The sequence below is a fragment of the Henckelia pumila genome, chromosome 2, assembly GCF_033568475.1.
Source record: "Henckelia pumila isolate YLH828 chromosome 2, ASM3356847v2, whole genome shotgun sequence".
Lineage (NCBI taxonomy): Eukaryota > Viridiplantae > Streptophyta > Magnoliopsida > Lamiales > Gesneriaceae > Henckelia > Henckelia pumila.
In genome coordinates this window covers 72,453,469-72,472,977 of record NC_133121.1, presented here as the reverse complement: position 1 = coordinate 72,472,977, position 19,509 = coordinate 72,453,469, and the positions used below count along the sequence as shown (strand labels likewise).

The window sequence follows — 19,509 nt, the reverse complement described above, 5'->3', positions numbered from 1 at the left end:
ACTCGTAGGGTGAGCGACCTACTACAGGATACCTCTAAGGTAAAGACTCAATATGCTCATGTATGCAACATACAGTCATGACATGCTATATATAAATGCATATAAAACATGCAATCACATAATCCATGCAAACACATAATACATGCATACTCAATCTGGATATCTCAAATAATACTTCCGTACCTTTCTAAGGAAGATCCTGGAAGCTCCTCCTCTAGGTCCAAGCCTACCATGCAGTACTACAATGCATAAAATAACCATGCATTACCTAGCATGCGAAAATCACCTATTAGGCTCTAAAAAACTTAATTAAACTATAGTCTACTCCCTATTTACTATAGGGAACCAAAGCCATACCTTCGTCTGTCGTCAACCTGCTGATGATGCTTGCCCCATAACTTGGTCTTAGCCTAGGTACGACCCCTGGATGCCTCTCTAGAGCTCCCCCGCTACTACGGACTCTGTCTGTTATATAAAAAAAATACTAATTTCAACTTCAACTCTTAAAGAAAGAGTCCCGAAGTTCTTAAAATAAAGGCATAACGGGAAAGGAGAGAAAATTGAACGATTCAAATGAGGCAATCTCGACTCCTATTTATAGGCGGAGTTCGGATCGTCCGTACCCCTCTTTGGATGGTTCGAACCCTGCATGAAATCCATGTTGCATGCTGGCCAAGTTTGTATGGTCCGAACCCTTTCGGATCGTCCGATCCCACTCGTACGAGACACTTTTTCAAACCTTTTTGACACTTGTGCATAATGCACTTCGGACGATCCGATCCTCCCCTTCGGATCGTCCGATCTAGTCTTGTGACATCATCTCCTTCACGAGATTGAGACACCTGTCTTTGGTGAGTTCGGACCGTCTGATCCCTTGATCCGATCGTCCGATCTCTCTGTAGTGACCCTTACCCGGATCATCTACTAAACAGAACTTAGGCATGCAATTAACTTAATTAAACAGATATCAGAATAAAACTGCGGAAACCATAAATAGTTACAACTCCAAGTAAAGGAATCTGTAATTTATCCAATAATATACAACCAAATCGAATAGCTGTATAAACCCAAACAACAGTAATAAAACCTAAGCGAAGCTCCAGCTGGCCAACCACTGACTAGCCCCTCCTGGATCCACCCTCCTCGTCCAATCGCAAACCTACCCCATGGAATAGGGTGTCCAGAAATTACAGAGTACGAGACGTGAGCATAAAACGCTCAGTGCGAGAGTATGAGTATACATGCATGCAAAGTGAACTCCCTATAGACTCGAGGTCAAGGATCAGATAACAGAGACAGACCGGGCCCTGGTATGTAGCACGCTGTGTCGTCCGCTTCAGGAGGTGGCTCCCATACCGAGATAACCGTGGATACGCCGGACCCAAATCGATGGAAGTCCATCCCCTAACAGGATAGGGTACAACCCTACTAACAGACATCTCGAAGGAGATACAGCAAGATGCAAATGAATGCAGCATAATATCATGGCATATAAATCATGCAGTCACATAATACATGCATACTCAGTCAGGATATCTCGAATAGTACTTTCGTACCTCAATACAGTGCAAGCTCTACCAACTCTAGGTCCACGCCTATAGTCTGCTCTACACTGCCAAATGATACTACTATCATTAAAGTGCTCTAAAAGCCTTAACTAAGCTATTGCATACTCCTAAATATTTATAGGAAGCAAAAGCTATACCTTCGTCCGTCGTTAGCGCTTTGATGTCGATGCCTCCAGAACTTGGGCACAACTCCGCTACGACTACCGAACGCCTCGCCGACCTCCGGACCAAGCCTTAAGAAGACTAGAACAGCTCCAAAAGGACTAGAAGGGAAAGGAGAACTCGGAATTGGCACTTGAAAGTGAAGTCTCGGCCTTCTATTTATAGACAACGATCGAAACTTCCGATCCTTGATCGGAACGTCCGAACCTTGATCGAAACGTCTGATCCTGCCATCGGAGCTTCCGAAGATCCTGATCTGCCACGTGTCAAAATATCACTTGTTGACTCCAGATAGGGGTGATCGGAGCTTCCGGTCCTGATCGGAGATTCCGATCCAACCACACGTCATGCCTGACGTAATAACATCGGTGCCTCCGATCGCTCATCGGAGCTTCCGATCCTGTTCGAAGCTTCCGATCGTGCCTTCGGAGCTTCCGATCCGTCCGATACCCAATTCAATTAATTAGCATTAATCCTTTAATTACTCAATTAGGGTACGGGCTACTACATTCTCACCCACTTAAGATATTTCGTCCTCGAAATCAAATCTTAAGTACCGAATGCAAAATACAGAAATCAAAAACATTCTTTATTCAAATCAAACGTTTACAGAGTTTGCAACTGAATACAACTTAAAGAATGAAATCAAAACAACTCAGGATGGTCTTTACGCATCCTGTCCTCAAGCTCCCAAGTAGCTTCCTCAGTGCCTCGGCGCTGCCACTGAACTAAAACCAAAGGAATGACTTTGTTCCGTAAAACTTTATCCTTATAATCCAGGATACGAAGAGGTTTTTTAACATAAGTCAAATCCTTGTCTACCTGAACCTCAGATCGCTGCAGAATATGAGATTCATCTGCCACATACCGTCGCAACAGAGATACGTGGAACACGTCGTGAATACTGGATAGATGCGGTGGCAAAGCTAGTCGATAAGCCAAATCGCCAATGCTCTCCAAGATCTCAAACGGACCGATAAATATGGGAGACAACTTGCCTTTAAGGCCAAATCTGAGAATCTTGCGGAAAGGTGACACTCTCAGAAACACTTTCTCCCCGACCTCGAACTGCAAAGGCCTACGCTTGATATTAGCATAGCTGGCCTGACGATCCTGTGCAGTCTTAATCCGTTGCTTGATTTGATCAACAATGTCTATTGCCTATTGGATAAACTCCGGTCCCTCAGTCTGTCTCTCCCCCACTTCTTCCCAGAAGAGTGGAGTACGACAACGTCGCCCATACAACGCCTCAAAAGGTGTCATCCCAATGCTAGTGTGATAGCTGTTGTTGTAAGCGAACTCGATCAACGGCAAATGATCCTGCCAGGCTGAACCAAAATCCATGACGCACGCTCTAAGCATATCCTCTAACGTACGGATAGTGCATTCCGACTGGCCATCAGTCTCCGGATGATAGGCTGTACTCAGACTGAGAGTAGTACCCATCGCACGCTGAACACTCCCCCAGAATCTAGAAGTAAACCTGGGGTCCCGATCACTGACAATGCTCACAGGCACTCCATGAAGTCGGACGATCTCCTGAATGTACATCTGTGCCATGCGATCCACAGATTACTCTCGGCTATAGGCAATGAAATGCGCTGACTTGGTGAGTCGGTCCACCACAACCCAGATAGCATCACAGTTCTTCGGGGATACCGGAAAATGGGTCACAAAGTCCATAGTGATAAACTCCCATTTCCATTCAGGAATAGGCAGACTGTGAAGCAATCCTCCAGGTCGTCGGTGCTCTGCCTTGACCTGTTGACACACCAAACATCTCGAAACAAACTGATAAACACTGCGTTTCATTCCCTTCCACCAGAAATGAGTACGTAGATCCTTGTACATCTTGTTGCTCCCAGGATGAATACTCAACTTAGTGCGATGCGCCTGAGACAAAATCTCCTCTCGCAACTCTTCATCCTGCGGAATCACAAGTCTACCAGACAAACACAGGAAACCATCTGACTGATAATGAAATCCAGACGAGCTACCCTCGTTAGCTAAACGAGCTAAACACTGGGTCTTCGATTCAGACATCTGAGCATTTCGGATCCGCGAATACAAGGCTGGCTCAGATAATATCGCAAACATCTGGATACTCTGCATACCTTTCTTATGCTTGAAGGTATAACCTGAAGTACAACAGTCACTGATCGCACTAGACATCGAACAAGTCTGAAGTGCGGATAGTCGCACCTTGCGACTCAAAGCATCAGCGGTGAGATTAGCAGCTCCCGGATGGTACTTAATCTCGCAATCATAGTCCTTAAGCAAGTCCATCCAACGTCTCTGCCTCATGTTCAACTCTGCCTGAGTGAACAAATACTTGAGACTCTTATGGTCGGTGAAGATCTCAAATTTCTCGCCATACAGATAATGACGCCAGATCTTCAAAGCGAACACAATGGCTGCCAATTCTAAATCATGGACTGGATAGTTGTCCTCGTGAAGCTTTAGCTATCTAGAAGCGTATGCGATCACATGCCCATTCTGAGTCAGGACACAACCTAACCCCTGAAGAGAAGCATCCGTGTAAACTACATACCCTCCAGATCCTGACGGTAATGCCAACACCGGCGCAGAAGTCAACCGCTGTCGAAGCTCACGGAAATTCTCCTCGCACTCGGAGGACCACTCGAAATCCATACCCTTGCGGGTAAGCTGCGTCAACGGTCGAGCTAACTGAGAGAAGTTCAGAATAAAGCGACGATAATACCCTGCTAGACCCAGAAAACTACGGATCTCAGCAACTGTCGTCGGACGCGACCAATTAAGTACTGCTTCAATCTTGCTTGGATCAACAGAAATCCCCTCCCTGGATATGATATGGCCAAGAAAGACCACTCTATCCATCCAGAACTCACACTTGCTCAGCTTGGCGTACAACTGCTCATCTCGAAGAGTCTGCAGTACCAACCTCAAGTGAGAAACATGCTCTTCCGTATTACGCGAATACACCAAGATGTCGTCAATGAAGACCACGACAAACTTGTCCAAATACTCCCTAAATACGCGGTTCATCAAATCCATGAATATAGCCGGCGCATTAGTCAAACCAAAAGGCATCACTAGGAACTCGTAATGCCCATAGCGAGTACGGAATGAAGTCTTGGCTACATCCTGATCACGGACTCTCAACTGATGATACCCAGATCTCAAGTCAATCTTCGAGTAAACTGATGTGCCCTGCAGCTGGTCGAACAAGTCATCAATACGAGGCAACGGATACTTGTTCTTCACAGTGACTCGATTCAGCTGCCGATAGTCAATGCACAGCCGCATCGACCCATCCTTCTTCTTCACGAAGAGAACAGGAGCTACCCAAGGAGACACACTAGGACGAATGTACCCCTTGTCCAAAAGATCCTGTAGCTGATTCTTCAACTCACGCATCTCTGACGGAGCCAGACGATACGGTGCTCTAGAAATAGGCAAAGTACCCGGCATCAACTCTATGCCAAACTCGACTTCCCTAGCAGGAGGAAAACCCTGAATCTCATTAGGAAACACATCTGAAAATTCATCCACAACAGGAATGTTCTCTATCCCAACACTCTCAGCGGACAAATCAATTGCATAGATAAGGTAGCCTTCCCCGCCAGACTCCAGAGCTCGACAGGCTCTCAAAGCTGATACCAAAGGCATCGGGGGTCGCGCTCCCTCACCATAGAAAAACCAGCTCTCACTCCCCTCCGGATGAAAGCGTACTAATCTCTGATAGCATTCCACTGAAGCTCGATAGGTAGTCAACACATCTATTCCCAGAATGCAATCAAAGTCGTCCATCGCCAGGACCATGAGATTCGCAAACAGAATGTTCCCTTCGAACTCTAAAGGGCAACCCATCACTAGACGCTTAGCCAAAGAAGATTGGCCCGTCGGAGTAGAAACAGACATCACTACGTCTAGTGCAATGCATGGTAACTTATGCCTCTTAACAAAACGTGCAGAAATGAAGGAATGAGATGCACCAGTGTCAATAAGTACAAGAGCAGGTATACCATAAAGCAGAAATGTACCTGCGATGACTTTCTCATTCTCCTCCACAGCCTGATCATGTCTCAGGGCAAACACCTGGCCAGAAGCTCGTGGCTTCAAATGAGAACTCCCAGCAGACTGTCCCTGCGACCTCTGCTGTACGGTGGCCTGAGAACCCGATCCTGAACCAGAACCAGAACCGCCTCCCCCCAGACAGTGAACAATCCCTCCGGATATGACCAGTCTCTCCACAATGGAAACAAGCTCCAGAAGCTCTACGGCACTTGTCGGATGGATGGTTCTTCCCACAGTGATCACACTTGTCCTTCTTACCGAAACGGACAACACTTCCAGAACCAGAGGAAGAAGAAGATCCAGACTTCTTGAAAGTTTGGGCACGGGGACCCAAAGAACTAGCAGGCCTCGATTGAGGGAAAGACCTGTTCCGCCGAATGCTGTCCTCCGCCTGGTGACAACGGCTCACCAAACCCTCGTAGGACATGTCATCGCCAACCGCCACACGATCATGGATCTCAGGGTTAAGGCCTTGAAGGAACAGATTATACTTCATCTCTGAGCTATCAGCAATCTCGGGGCAATAGGATAGCAGATCAAAGAACCTCTGCTGATACTCATCGATAGACATGGCTCCCTGTCGCAGAATCAGTAGCTCGCCTGCCTTCGACTGACGGAGTGCAGGAGGAAAATACCGCTTTTGGAAAGCTGTGCGGAACTCGGCCCAGGTGGCCACTCCTCTCGCCGCAACAAAAGGTGCAGAAGTAAACGACAACACTTCCAGAACCAGAGGAAGAAGAAGATCCAGACTTCTTGAAAGTTTGGGCACGGGGACCCAAAGAACTAGCAGGCCTCGATTGAGGGAAAGACCTGTTCCGCCGAATGCTGTCCTCCGCCTGGTGACAACGGCTCACCAAACCCTCGTAGGACATGTCATCGCCAACCGCCACATGATCATGGATCTCAGGGTTAAGGCCTTGAAGGAACAGATTATACTTCATCTCTGAGCTATCAGCAATCTCGGGGCAATAGGATAGCAGATCAAAGAACCTCTGCTGATACTCATCGATAGACATGGCTCCCTGTCGCAGAATCAGTAGCTCGCCTGCCTTCGACTGACGGAGTGCAGGAGGAAAATACCGCTTTTGGAAAGCTGTGCGGAACTCGGCCCAGGTGGCCACTCCTCTCGCCGCAACAAAAGGTGCAGAAGTAAACCTCCACCACCTGCGCGCACGCCCATCCAGAAGATAGCCAAGGGTCTCCACCTTCTGCTCCTCGCTGCATTGGAAAGTCTGAAAAGTCGTCTCCATGCGGTCTAACCAGTTCTCCACATCCTCCGGAGACTCACCTCCAACTAAGGGCTTAGGACCCATAGCTAAAATCGACGCACAGTGAAATGCTCGTCGTCATGATGACGATGACGCCGTTCTCGACGAGGCTCTCGGTCGGCATCTCCCCAACGCCCACGAACACTGCCATGAGAACTCTGGTCGTCACGATTTGACATCTACAAAAATACCTCAAGATGAGACTAAATCCCAAGAAATCTTTTGCATGCTCTGATACCATAAATGTAGTGACCCTTACCCGGATCACCTACTAAACAGAACTTAGGCATGCAATTAACTTAATTAAACAGATATCAGAATAAAACTGCGGAAACCATAAATAGTTACAACTCCAAGTAAAGGAATCTGTAATTTATCCAATAATATACAACCAAATCGAATAGCTGTATAAACCCAAACAACAGTAATAAAACCTAAGCGAAGCTCCAGCTGGCCAACCACTGACTAGCCCCTCCTGGATCCACCCTCCTCGTCCAATCGCAAACCTGCCCCATGGAATAGGGTGTCCAGAAAATACAGAGTACGAGACGTGAGAATAAAACGCTCAGTGCGAGAGTATGAGTATACATGCATGCAAAGTGAACTCCTTATAGACTCGAGGTCAAGGATCAGATAACAGAGACAGACCGGGCCCTGGTATGTAGCACGTTGTGCCGTCGCTTCAGGAGATGGCTCCCATACCGAGATAACCATAGATACGCCGGACCCAAATCGATGGAAGTCCATCCACTAACAGGATAGGGTACAACCCTACTAACAGACATCTCGAAGGAGATACAGCAAGATGCAAATGAATGCAGCATAATATCATGGCATTTAAATCATGCAGTCACATAATACATGCATACTCAGTCAGGATATCTCGAACAGTACTTTCGTACCTCAATACAGTGCAAGCTCTACCAACTCTAGGTCCACGCCTATAGTCTGCTCTACACTGCCAAATGATACTACTATCATTAAAGTGCTCTAAAAGCCTTAACTAAGCTATTGCATACTCCTAAATATTTATAGGAAGCAAAAGTTATACCTTCGTCCGTCGTTAGCCCTTTGATGTCGATGCCTCCAGAACTTGGGCACAACTCCGCTACGACTACCGAGCGCCTCACCGACCTCCGGACCAAGCCTTAAGAAGACTAGAACAGCTCCAAAAGGACTAGAAGGGAAAGGAGAACTCGGAATTGGCACTTGAAAGTAAAGTCTCGGCCTTCTATTTATAGACAACGATCGGAACTTCCGATCCTTGATCGGAACGTCCGAACCTCGATCGGAACGTCCGATCCTGCCATCGGAGCTTCCGAAGATCCTGATCTGCCACGTGTCAAAATATCACTTGTTGACTCCGGATAGGGGTGATCGGAGCTTCCGGTCCTGATCGGAGCTTCCGATCCAACCACACGTCATGCCTGACGTAATAACATCGGTGCCTCCGATCGCTCATCGGAGCTTTCGATCTTGTTCGGAGCTTCCGATCGTGCCTTCGGAGCTTCCGATCCGTCCGATACCCAATTCAATTAATTAGCATTAATCCTTTAATTACTCAATTAGGGTACGGGCTACTACACTCTCCCTCTCTCCGAACTGTCCTGGCTCGGACCCTCCGAACTGCCCGAGCCCAATAAGCCCATTAATCATTTTTCGGGCATTCTGTACCCAAATCTTTGGTCCGTTAGATCTTATTAAAAATCCCTTTATCTTGATTTATTAAATCTAAACATGATTATCAACTTAATCTTGTAAAATACTACAATTACACTTATTGTTTTATCATATCAATCGAGTGATCATCCAGTGAAATATTAGTCAAGTTTGAAAAAAAAAACATTACTGAAGTCTCATTATCTTTGTAAATCTAATCAGAAAGATATCTGATTGTGAGAATTTTTGTGCTAGGAGTTTCAATCAAGGGTTGATTCGATTGGGTTTGTGAAAAAGATTATACAAATTAACTTCTTCTAATGAAAATCTTTTCGGAAACATAAGAAGATCGATGAGACGTAGAAGCTTTAGTTTCGAACTTCCATAAAAAATCTCTTGTGTCCTTAATTTTATTTTTTGGTTATTTACCTTCAGTCTGTCTAAGCTATCCAGTTCAATTCAGTGCGTGAGATATTTTTCGCCTGACCAGATCAGTTCTCACAAGTAAATTTTAATAAGAAAAATTTTGAAAATTGAGCTGGTCACTCAGCTTAATTATAAGACAAGTTTTAAAAAATATTTTAAAGTATTTGTCCATCTCTACAAATATTTTCGATCCTAACAATACATATTTCTTTTCTAAAACTATTGATTGATTAAAATTGTAAAAATAAATTCATATTTACTATACTATAAAAAAGAAATTATGTATCATGCATCTAAAGAGTATTCACTATGAAATTTATATATCATAAATTAAAAGACACACACACACACACACACACACACACACACACACACATATATATCATTGAAAAAATCGATAGTCTATGGAGGTTGGAGCAACAACACAACATCACACGAATTTTGCTTATTCTCTTAATTTGCGCGATTATGATTGCCGAAAATTTTTGTACTTGATTTAGACATTTTTTCTGACAAATTATGAGGCTTTTTTAATTAAATATTTAAATATAAAAAAATTTATTTTATAAATATTATAAATTATATTTTAGTTTTGTATATTCTGATTTATAAAGGAATGGTAATTTAATTAATATAAGTGATAATTTATAACATAGTTGAAAAGAAAAAACATCATTTTAGTACATATTTATAAATATTTTTTAATATATAATTTATCCGCTGGTATGTATATTATATATAATATGTGTGTATTAATCTATATTATTATTATATAAAAGTTGAGACCCATTTAAAAATTACTTTTGGTATGTTTGATGACACCAACATAAATTTACAAATTTAACCCAAAAAATGCATTGTACTTCATATAGAGTATTGAGTAAAATGTTAAAAATGTAATTACATTTCTCACTCCTACTTTCAAAAACCACACATTACCCACTATTTATGTCTTGCTAAAATTAAGAATTCATTTCAATCAATTTCATTACCTACTATTTATGTCTTGCTAAAATTAAGGATTCATTCCAATCAATTTCATTGTATTTCTTTAATAGCGACATATTATTTGCAAAATATTAAAATTTCATATTTATTATAATTTTATTTAGACATTAAATTATTTATGTACACGCATAGCGTGTACATCGATTGCTAGTATTTATAATATTTTCGTACAATAAGTATCATTTTTTTATAATGTAAAATTTAAATAAATATAAATTTATGTTTATAACTGTATTCAATAAAATAATTTTGAAAAATAAGTTTGTATTTATTTGAATTTAACAAAATATTGGACTTTGAAATAATATAAAGAAAAAGTAAAATTGACTTTCTAACTTATAATGTACCAAATAAACTATTTTCAATAGTTCATATTTTATCAATAATTTGTGTGTCAAAATAAATTTTATTCGTTATTAAAATATTATATATTGAAAACCATAAATTACAATTAACAGTACTAGTTAGTTGTTACCCATACGCAATAATATTGCTCCGCCTATTAGTCCATATTGAGAATTGGTTGTTTCGTGGTTATTGAAGAAATGAAGCGTTCATAATTTCATGATATCTCATTATCAACAGTTCCATGAATCTCCACTTTTTTCTTGGCGACACTGACACCTATTGTTAATTTTAATCCCATTTCTTTTTCCTTCTGAATTTCTAATGTAAAAAGTACAAACACTCTCCCCGGAAAATTCGAGGAGATCGGCATTATAAAATTTGTTTCTTCGATTTGTTTCGTACCAATTTCGTTTAATTAATTGATTTTGAAGGTGGGTTACCTTAATTTTATTTTATTTTTTGTTTAAGCCGGCAGATTTAACATTGGACTTGTCTGATTTTCGGACTACAGCTTTGCTAATACTGTACAATTGTTGTAATATAATAACATAAATAAATTTTGAAGATTCAGTTGTGCGTAATTTTTTGGGTATAAATGTTTTGCGTTTTGGTGGGGGGGAAGTTGCAGATTGCGACACGAGGATGGTGCAAACTCCGTTCACTTGGCGTTATGGAGGTCATGAAGTCTTTCTATCTGGCTCCTTTAATGGGTATTCATGATATTCCTTTGTTTTCTTGATGATAACATTTCCACCGAGCTTGTGTGTGTGTTCATGTTTGTGTTTGGGTGTGTGGAGATAGCTAACTCAGAAACTCGGTTGCTGGATGCGGGAAGAAACTTTTATACAATTTGGGCCGAATAGAAAGTTTGAATTTTTTTTGTTTTCCATTTTTTAGGTGATTAGATTACAGCTCTTTTGGTTGAATTGTGTGCTGGATGATGTTTTTTGGTGTGTATACAGGTGGAGCGAGAGGATACAAATGATTCCAATGGAGGGTTCTGCGAATGTTTTCCAGAGAATTATTGATCTTCCACCTGGTTGTTATCAGGTATACAAGTGTGTTTGCTGGTGATAATTCGGATTTTAATTTATTGTAATGATGCCGAGCAAACTGTTAAGCCAAGTGCCTATGTTTCAGCCTCTCGGTGTTGTGTGGAGAGACTTGTGTGCTATTTCGCTTGAGAAGCTTGACTAAGTTTTGTTAATTATCATAGTACACGGTAGACAATATGAATGATGTTTATGTGATGACTCTAGATTGAAGGCAGAATTTAAGTGTGTGATTTTCTTCATTTCTTGTTTTGTGCAATGTGTATAATACATGGCAATAAAACCAAATCGACTTGCTTTTGGTTTGCTGCTCCTTGTAATTAAATATTTTCACTTGGAATTTTAAAGTTATAATTTTTTGACTGACTTGGTCATTCTTGGTTTTTAATTGCATGCAGTGGATTTATAGTTGCTTAATTGCTGGAAAATTAATTGCTTTTTTACAATTTATTAGGAATGTATATTTTCTGGTTCTTAACATGTCCATGCAGCATAAATTTTTTGTCGATGGCACATGGCAAGTTGATCAGCAGCAAATATGTGATGTCGATGAGTATGGAACAGTAAACAACATAGTTCTCGTCAGTGGAACAGTGAACAACATAGTTCTCGTCAGTGGAACAGGGTTCATGTCTCCAGACTTTAATAGTGAAGCTTTTCAGCCTAGTACAAGTGGAGCAAATGACAGAGCCATGCTTTCTGTGGTCAGTCCTTTAAATTTTATGCATCCCATATCATTTTGTTGATTTGGTTGAACCACTAAAAGTTTGTGCACTATTCTCGACGGCCGACCAGGGTTCTTCTTCTGGCAGTCTCTCTAATGAACCAGCTATGCAAATATCAGATGCTGATATGGATATTCTTCGTCAAGTTCTATCCATGCATTTGCTATCTGCTGCAGTATATGAGCTAATCCCGAATTCAGGCAAGGTTTGAATGCTTTTGGCTTTTTCTTTGGAGTGGTTTTTTTGCACTAAATTGCTTTGATTCTATTACGCCTTTTACAATTTTTCTGTGTTATAGTTTTAATTTCTGAATTTCTTGATATTTCTTTTAAGTTTAGGTCCTTATATTGGATGTCGAAGTAGATGTGGAACAAGCCTTCCATGTTATGTATGACGAGGTACTGTCTCTTGGAGATTTTGTACGGGATATGCTATCTTTCTGAAGTCTGAAGATGCTTGCTTGATATTTTCATGACTTAGCCTGAAAACCAAATTTAACCATTCTACCTTAAAATGGTATACTAATTTAGTTAAATATTTTGAAAACTATTTAACTGGCCCTCACACTGCACCAAGTAAATTGTCAGTATATCTTTATTTCTTTTGGCATTATGATCTTGTCCAAATTTTGACTTACCGCAAGAGAATAATATCTATTCTCTCTTTTTCTCTCTCCCGTTCTCTTGGTCCATGTGTTAGTGGGGTTCCTTGATCACTAGGTGAAGAAAATTTACCAATTTTTTGGATGACCTAACGTTGTTTTTAGTATATTGGCCTTGTTGTCACATGTAAACTTTTGGTTACCAATATTTTTGTTACAGGCTTCACAATTTACGAAGTTGTTTATCAAATTATTTTAGGGGCTCAGAGTCGTGCCTTTGTGGGATGAGCATAACAAGCAGATGGCAGGAATGTTAACGGCTTCAGATTTTATTTTAATCTTACTTCAGGTAGATTTTACACCTAGTGGTTAAGATTTTCCCTTAACTTTTAACTATTAACTTGAGATTTAGTCACAATGGTGGACATAGGATCAAATTTTCATGACGTATTTGTCATACTTCCATATGGTGTTGAAAAATTGCGGCTTTTGCTTATGAAACAAAACAGAAACGTGCATTGCTTTGATATCCCCTAGTGAGCTCTTAGCAGCGTATTCATCCATAAACTAGAGCATTTTTTATTTTGCAATATTTTATTTTTTAGTCACTCCTGATGGATCATGGAGGGAAGTTGAAAGGTGGGGTGGCCCGCATCTATATTCGTCCAGGCATACCAGAAATTATGGGTCATGAAAAAAATGGATGCCAAATTTATGGAATCTCACTTTATAATTATATTATTCATCAGCTTTATGTTTTTTCTTGGACTTTGCAGTTCTAGCTTGGAATGGATTGTACTTTGTATATGCATACGAATCCCAGTGATGGGAGACTTCGTGTTGGTCCTGCATGTTGGAGTTTCATGCATACAACTGTCCCCTATTTTGTGTTTTGGTCATCCTCTCATTATTGTCATGAAACTTGATATTTTGTTATGCTGTGCTTTTGAATCTTTGCTGAAACATTTTGTTTTCTATTTACTATATCTTTATGGACAATATTTGACTCAGAATTTCAGAAATAGTACATGAATTTTTCTTAAGTAGTCAAGTTTTAACCTCAGATCTGCAGAAAGGTTTTGGATTCTCTAATTAAAATTCTTTGATCTTGTAATGTGCATTGGACATTTACCTTCCTAACATTGGCCATCTAGTCTCTGTATGTACTAAGGCGGATGCAGCTTCTCCCCCATTTTCTTTAATGTGATGCATCCTAGCTAGCAGAAGCCTTGTATGTATAACAGGCTTTTCGCTACTAATTGTGCTATTTGGTGTTTTGTACATATTTTGCAATGCTGAACGCTATTTTTAACATCTATCTTCATGAACGATGATTTTTCTCAACTCCTGCAGCTTCACAGTAATCGTGCAATTTTTGCCTATGAAGATCTTGGAAGACTTGCGATATATTCGTGGAAGGGCTGCAAATATCAACACCACAGAGATTCACCTAGGACTTTGATGCCTCGTGAAAGAATGCCTTTAATCCATGTAAATGTTATTTCGGTTGAAGTTTCGTGTGGGTACGTCATATTTGTATGTGTTCCCTCCTAATTTTGCAACCTACAGGCTGGTCCTGATGAGTCTTTGACCGATGTTGCTTCAAGAATTCTACAGAATAACGTTTCCGCCATTCCGGTTGTATATTCAGTAAATGGATTGTGCCCTCGTTTGTTGCATGTAGCATGCCTCTCTGGAGTTTTGAAACGTACGTAATGGGAAGTTAGTCAAAATTCTACTCTTTTGCTAAACTTTTTTGCCTTGACAGATTCATACATTTTGACAACTACTGTGATTTTGAAATTCTAGATGTGTGCAGGCATTTGAAGCACCATCTTGGATATCTGACTCTTTTACAGCAACCTGTGGGTTACCTCCCCCTAGGTACATGGGTAAAAGAATTTCGGAGAACGACGGCTCGTCCATTGTTAACGTTGCACCTCAGTGATTCTCTTAATGCTGCCCTTATGATGTTACTAGAAGGTGAAATTAACGTTATTTTTCTGTGTTCCTCGTCAATGAAATGGTTTTGAGTGCACTTAAATCATGGCCACTCTGAATACAACAATTTGATTGTCTCTTTCAATATATCAGTAAACCACATCTAGCTCTATGGAAACAGTGTTTAAGAACAAATAGTGTTTTGTAATTCGGCATTCTGACCTCCGAGTGAGAAATATATAGGAAAATATGTATCTTTGGAACTGATAAGTTCTATACCAATAGACGGGAAATATGTATTTTTATTACTGAATACAGTGGATTCCTAACTTGATTATGTGTATTGTTGTTACCGCAGCGCAAATAAGTTCTATACCCATAGTAGATGATGGGGGTAACCTTGTAGATATGTACTCTAGAAGGTAATCCACATGAACTTGAATTGGATTTTCAAACATCATCTCTTTACTTCTCTACAATTTGGTTCCTTGTATTTTTGTTAAACCATTGTACCATGTTCATGCAGTGATATTATCTCCTTGGCGAAGGATAACATGTATACACATATTCAACTTAATCATGTGACGATATCTCAAGTAAGTCCTCATTTTCCTATGGGCAATTTTAAGATATTAAGTTATTCGGTCCATCATCTTTACCAAAAAGATTTCCATTCTACGTTGTTTCGCCATTAACGAAAGTAAAATATATCGTAAAGCCTATAATGTTATGATCTTTGATTGCATGAAATATGGAAACAATTCTGGGACATTGTCCGGCAACTTGAGTTTATTGCTATTTAGTGACCCTTGCGGTGGGATTATCATTTTTGGTCAGGCAATAGAAATTACCGTTGATGTGCGCAGAGATCGCCTGCAAACATGTACAAGGTTTGATTCCTTGTACAGGGTAATGGAACTTCTATCTGAACCAGGTCGGCATCGTTTAGTTTTTTTTGTTTCTTTGAATTTCATACGTTGAGTCCTGAAATAGTTCCCTGTTTAACCATTTTTCTCACGTCATGTTCAGATACGCGTCGAGTTGTTATAGTCGAGGCGTCCAGCCGATGTGTCGAAGGTGTGATTACCTTGAGGGATGTATTCGATTTTTTGTCAAGATGAAACTGCAGCATTATGTCAACAATAGATGCATTACCTGTATAATGGGAGAGATTGATTGAGCCTGCTTTTGGTGGTTAGTGGTTACGAAATTGGTTATTGTATTGATTTGGTAAGTTCTACGTATCTCCCTTAAGTTCAGGAGATCAAGAGAGATAAATTGCATTCATAAGATCAAAATTGTAATTTTTTTTTTTCAAAAATAAATGTATATAAATATAACCGGGAATAGTTGAATCGGTGTTTTGATAAAATATTAGGTTGTGCATGGTTGGAAGGACTTGATTTTAAATGTATTTTGTTGTTTAGAGAGTAAGATTATAATCTTCAAATACAACTCTTATGTATTTATATGGTATTTCATGTTACTTATATTGAATTTAAAGTTCACTCAATTATCATATCATTTGAAATTTATTTTACTTTATATAACTAGCATGCAAATAAATAAGATATGAATTTAAGATTTAATTTATTGTTTTATAATTAATAATAAAATTATAATCGAAATTTATGGATTTGAAATTTACATCTCCAAATACGATGTTAGGATCGATTTGGGGATAATTTTTAAGTTATAATAGCTCGGGTTTTGAAATATTGAACAATGATAAATTTAATCGATTTTGGTTTTCAAACCAAGCTGAAGGCACTCAAAATAATTTTTCATAGAAATCGATTAAACATTTTGTAAATCATTTTAAAAGATATGTAAGTTGAATGTGTAAAAACGTTTGGTTGAATCATTTTATCACACTGTAACACTCGAAAAATCCATAAATCTAGTCACGAGTATTAATAGGATTTTAAATAAAATTTAAATGATTTATTTTATTTATTCATGATTTAAAGAATATCTAAAGAAATGCCTTTATGTGATGTTTTAATGATTTAAAAGATTTTGTTTAAAAAAAAGGTTTCTCATATTATTTATTCTGCGTGAGATTTTATATTTCGAAGTTGAGATTTTAAGTCTTAAAATTTATGTTTTAAATATTGTGTTAAATAAATTGATGTTATGTATTTTTGTAGCCTTTTTATTTTAAACATGGACTTGACTTTTAATTTTAAAAGTTTAGAGAAAGTTGTAAGTATTTATAGTTGTTGGGCTTAATTTCGGCCAAAGAGTTTTACACACAAACATAAACGTCAAAATTTTTATTTATTTTCCTCTCTTCTCACGGCACGCAGCCGCCTTCCTCTCCCTCTCCTATTTCCAATCTCCAAACCCGTTCAGCTCTCCTCCCTCTGCGCAGCTGCTGTATTTTGATAATAACTTCTTCATCCGGTGTCCAAAATCCGATCCGTTTGATTGGTTTTCTTTCTTACATTCATAGCTTCGATTTGCACTATGAATCGCTATTTTTGGTTGACGTTTCAGCCTAGATCGAAGCCTTCTTGTAAGATGTTTCTGCACAGATTTTTGATTCTCTTTCTTCCTTGATTTTTGTCTTCGGTTTTTGGTGTTTTCTCACCATGTAAAGGTGTTATTTTGAGCTTAGGAACAACGGAACAATTTTATGGATTTCGTCTTCCTTTGGTTGCATTTTTAGCATGTCTCGATTTCGTTTAAAAAAGGCTAGATCTCTACAATCCAAATTGATTCCATTCTTCGAAGAGCAAAGGTAAGTGCAAGTTTTTACTATTTTAAACCCATTCAAGATTATAAATATTTTGATATGAGAATGTATGTTGATGTGCACATTTTAATGGTTTTATGATTTTGAAAAAACATGAAATTATGAGTATGAAGTTGTGAATTGTCGAAATCGTGAAACTGGATCGTTCTTGACGAGTTCTTGAATTATGATTGAGAAGTTGAATCTTTTAAAGGTTTTATGTGTTCTTGATGTTTTGATGAAAGTTTATTTAAGTTATGTAATATAAAAATTATAAGTTTCTAGATTTTGAAAGCGTTGAGTTAGTTTTCAAGATAAATCTTTGAAATGTGACATGTGATAGGTGGCATTGAATTAGCGACACTCGTCACAATTTTGAATATAAAGAAAAGTGTTCTAATCCGAATGATATGAGGCTAATTTTGTTTGAAAGCTATTTAAATGTCTACAACTTTCATGTTTTCAGTTTTGTCAAAATTGGTTTGGAAGTTTGGCCAAATACGCCCCGAAGTGCATCGATTGTTTTGAATTTTCTGCACTGACCCATCTCGGGAGAATGAGCATGATGTTTTACTGAAATATCAAATTAAAATGAGGTTTTCGGCATTACAAATAAAAGATCAAGGACTACAACTTTTATGTTTTTCACTTTTCCAAATTCCGAACGAACAATTTAGTTTAAGTGCCTGCAACATGCAACCCCAGTGCAGAGCTCGCTCAAGCGCGAGAACTTGCGCTCGAGCGAGGATGATTCTGCTCTGAAGACCTTTTCTTGCATGGTCTTAAGTTCTAAATGCATGTTTATGATGTATTAAGTTGTTTTAAGAATGTTTAAGAGTTCTTATGCATAAATGTTCAAGTTTTAAGTCAAGAACGAAGAGAACTACTCACGCGGATCGATTACGTTATGTGATGCATGTACATGAAGTCATCGAGTAAAGATTGAAAGAGTGGGTGCCCGGTTAGCCAACTTGTGGCTAAGGGCTTTTATGACTCTATGTAAAACAATCTTTTGTTTAATATAATTTACACTTTTATAATGGCATTGACTTTATCTTTCTTCATAATGTTATATTATGATATACTATTGTTGTTTTGATAAAGACCTTGAATATACTATAGTGTATGTAAGATGTGGTAGCACATGGGGATGGCTATCATGAAACACATCTTATAGTCACTATATATTCTAAATTGTTCCTAGTCAATTGAGCCGTCCGCAAATAAGGATAAGGATCGCTCGAGATTGAGACTAGCATTTGCGATGCCGAGTACCACGTTTCATTGGTATGGAACATAGAGATGTTCAAAGCATGCAAATGGATATTCATATGATGAATGATCGAACTACCCTATTCGGACTTTCCAAGTGGTTATCACTTATCGAGTGGATAAAGTCCGCGGTTTTAGTTGTACACCATTAGTCCTTATTACTTGAAACATCATTGAGACTCTATATGCTAGTACTGTGCTTTGACTCGTTTACCGACTCTATTGGGGTCATCAGGTGTCGGGATTGGGTACAGTTACGACACATATAGGAGTCGATACTTTGTTGTCAAGGATTCACCACATACTTGCGAGTGTGAATATAATATGCGATCTGAGGAGATATTAGTGTGACGAATCTCTGGCCAGAGTACATGATGTGTTTTAGGTTAATGGGTTATCCTAGTAACACATGCGATGTCACTAATAGATCTCCAAGATGTTATGCATAGTTATCGAATCTCGAACGACTCTCGATATACCAATGGTTGTTGATTCGATCGGGATATATGGTCGAAGGGACCGTACTGTACGCTAACCAAAATCTACTGGTTCTTGCAGGCACTATCAGTAATACCTAGGGAATCATGGGGCGATGTTGCTAGGCGCTCTTACCATGATTCGATGGGTAAGTCGGAAATTATTGTTCCGAGTCACAAGGAGTTGTGAGCCCACGGCTAGCTGTA

The 19,509-nt window shown here is 39.4% G+C and overlaps 1 protein-coding gene across 2 annotated transcripts; it reads left to right on the top strand.

Moving 5' to 3' along the window:
• Positions 1-10,638: 10,638 nt before the first annotated feature.
• Positions 10,639-16,330, top strand: LOC140880153 (sucrose nonfermenting 4-like protein). Of its 2 annotated transcripts, none has more exons than XM_073284328.1 (14): positions 10,639-10,929; positions 11,127-11,208; positions 11,461-11,548; positions 12,042-12,254; positions 12,346-12,480; positions 12,614-12,673; positions 13,136-13,225; positions 14,230-14,367; positions 14,446-14,584; positions 14,686-14,859; positions 15,176-15,239; positions 15,344-15,413; positions 15,655-15,751; positions 15,847-16,330. In XM_073284328.1, exons 2-14 carry the CDS (start codon positions 11,141-11,143, stop codon positions 15,936-15,938), a joined length of 1,428 nt encoding a protein of 475 aa, XP_073140429.1. In that variant the 5' UTR covers positions 10,639-10,929; positions 11,127-11,140; the 3' UTR covers positions 15,939-16,330. The 2 variants fall into 2 exon arrangements, with proteins under 2 accessions (XP_073140429.1, XP_073140430.1); XM_073284329.1 differs by having other exon boundaries at positions 11,121-11,208.
• Positions 16,331-19,509: the final 3,179 nt, after the last annotated feature.

Bases quoted from the DNA above. Each gene is read 5' to 3' on its own strand.
- LOC140880153 (XM_073284328.1), top strand. From the start codon at position 11,141: ATGGTGCAAACTCCGTTCACTTGGCGTTATGGAGGTCATGAAGTCTTT. The intron at 12,674-13,135 runs GTACTGTCTCTT...AAATTATTTTAG, and splicing joins TCCATGTTATGTATGACGAG to GGGCTCAGAGTCGTGCCTTT. The intron at 13,226-14,229 runs GTAGATTTTACA...CAACTCCTGCAG, and splicing joins TTATTTTAATCTTACTTCAG to CTTCACAGTAATCGTGCAAT.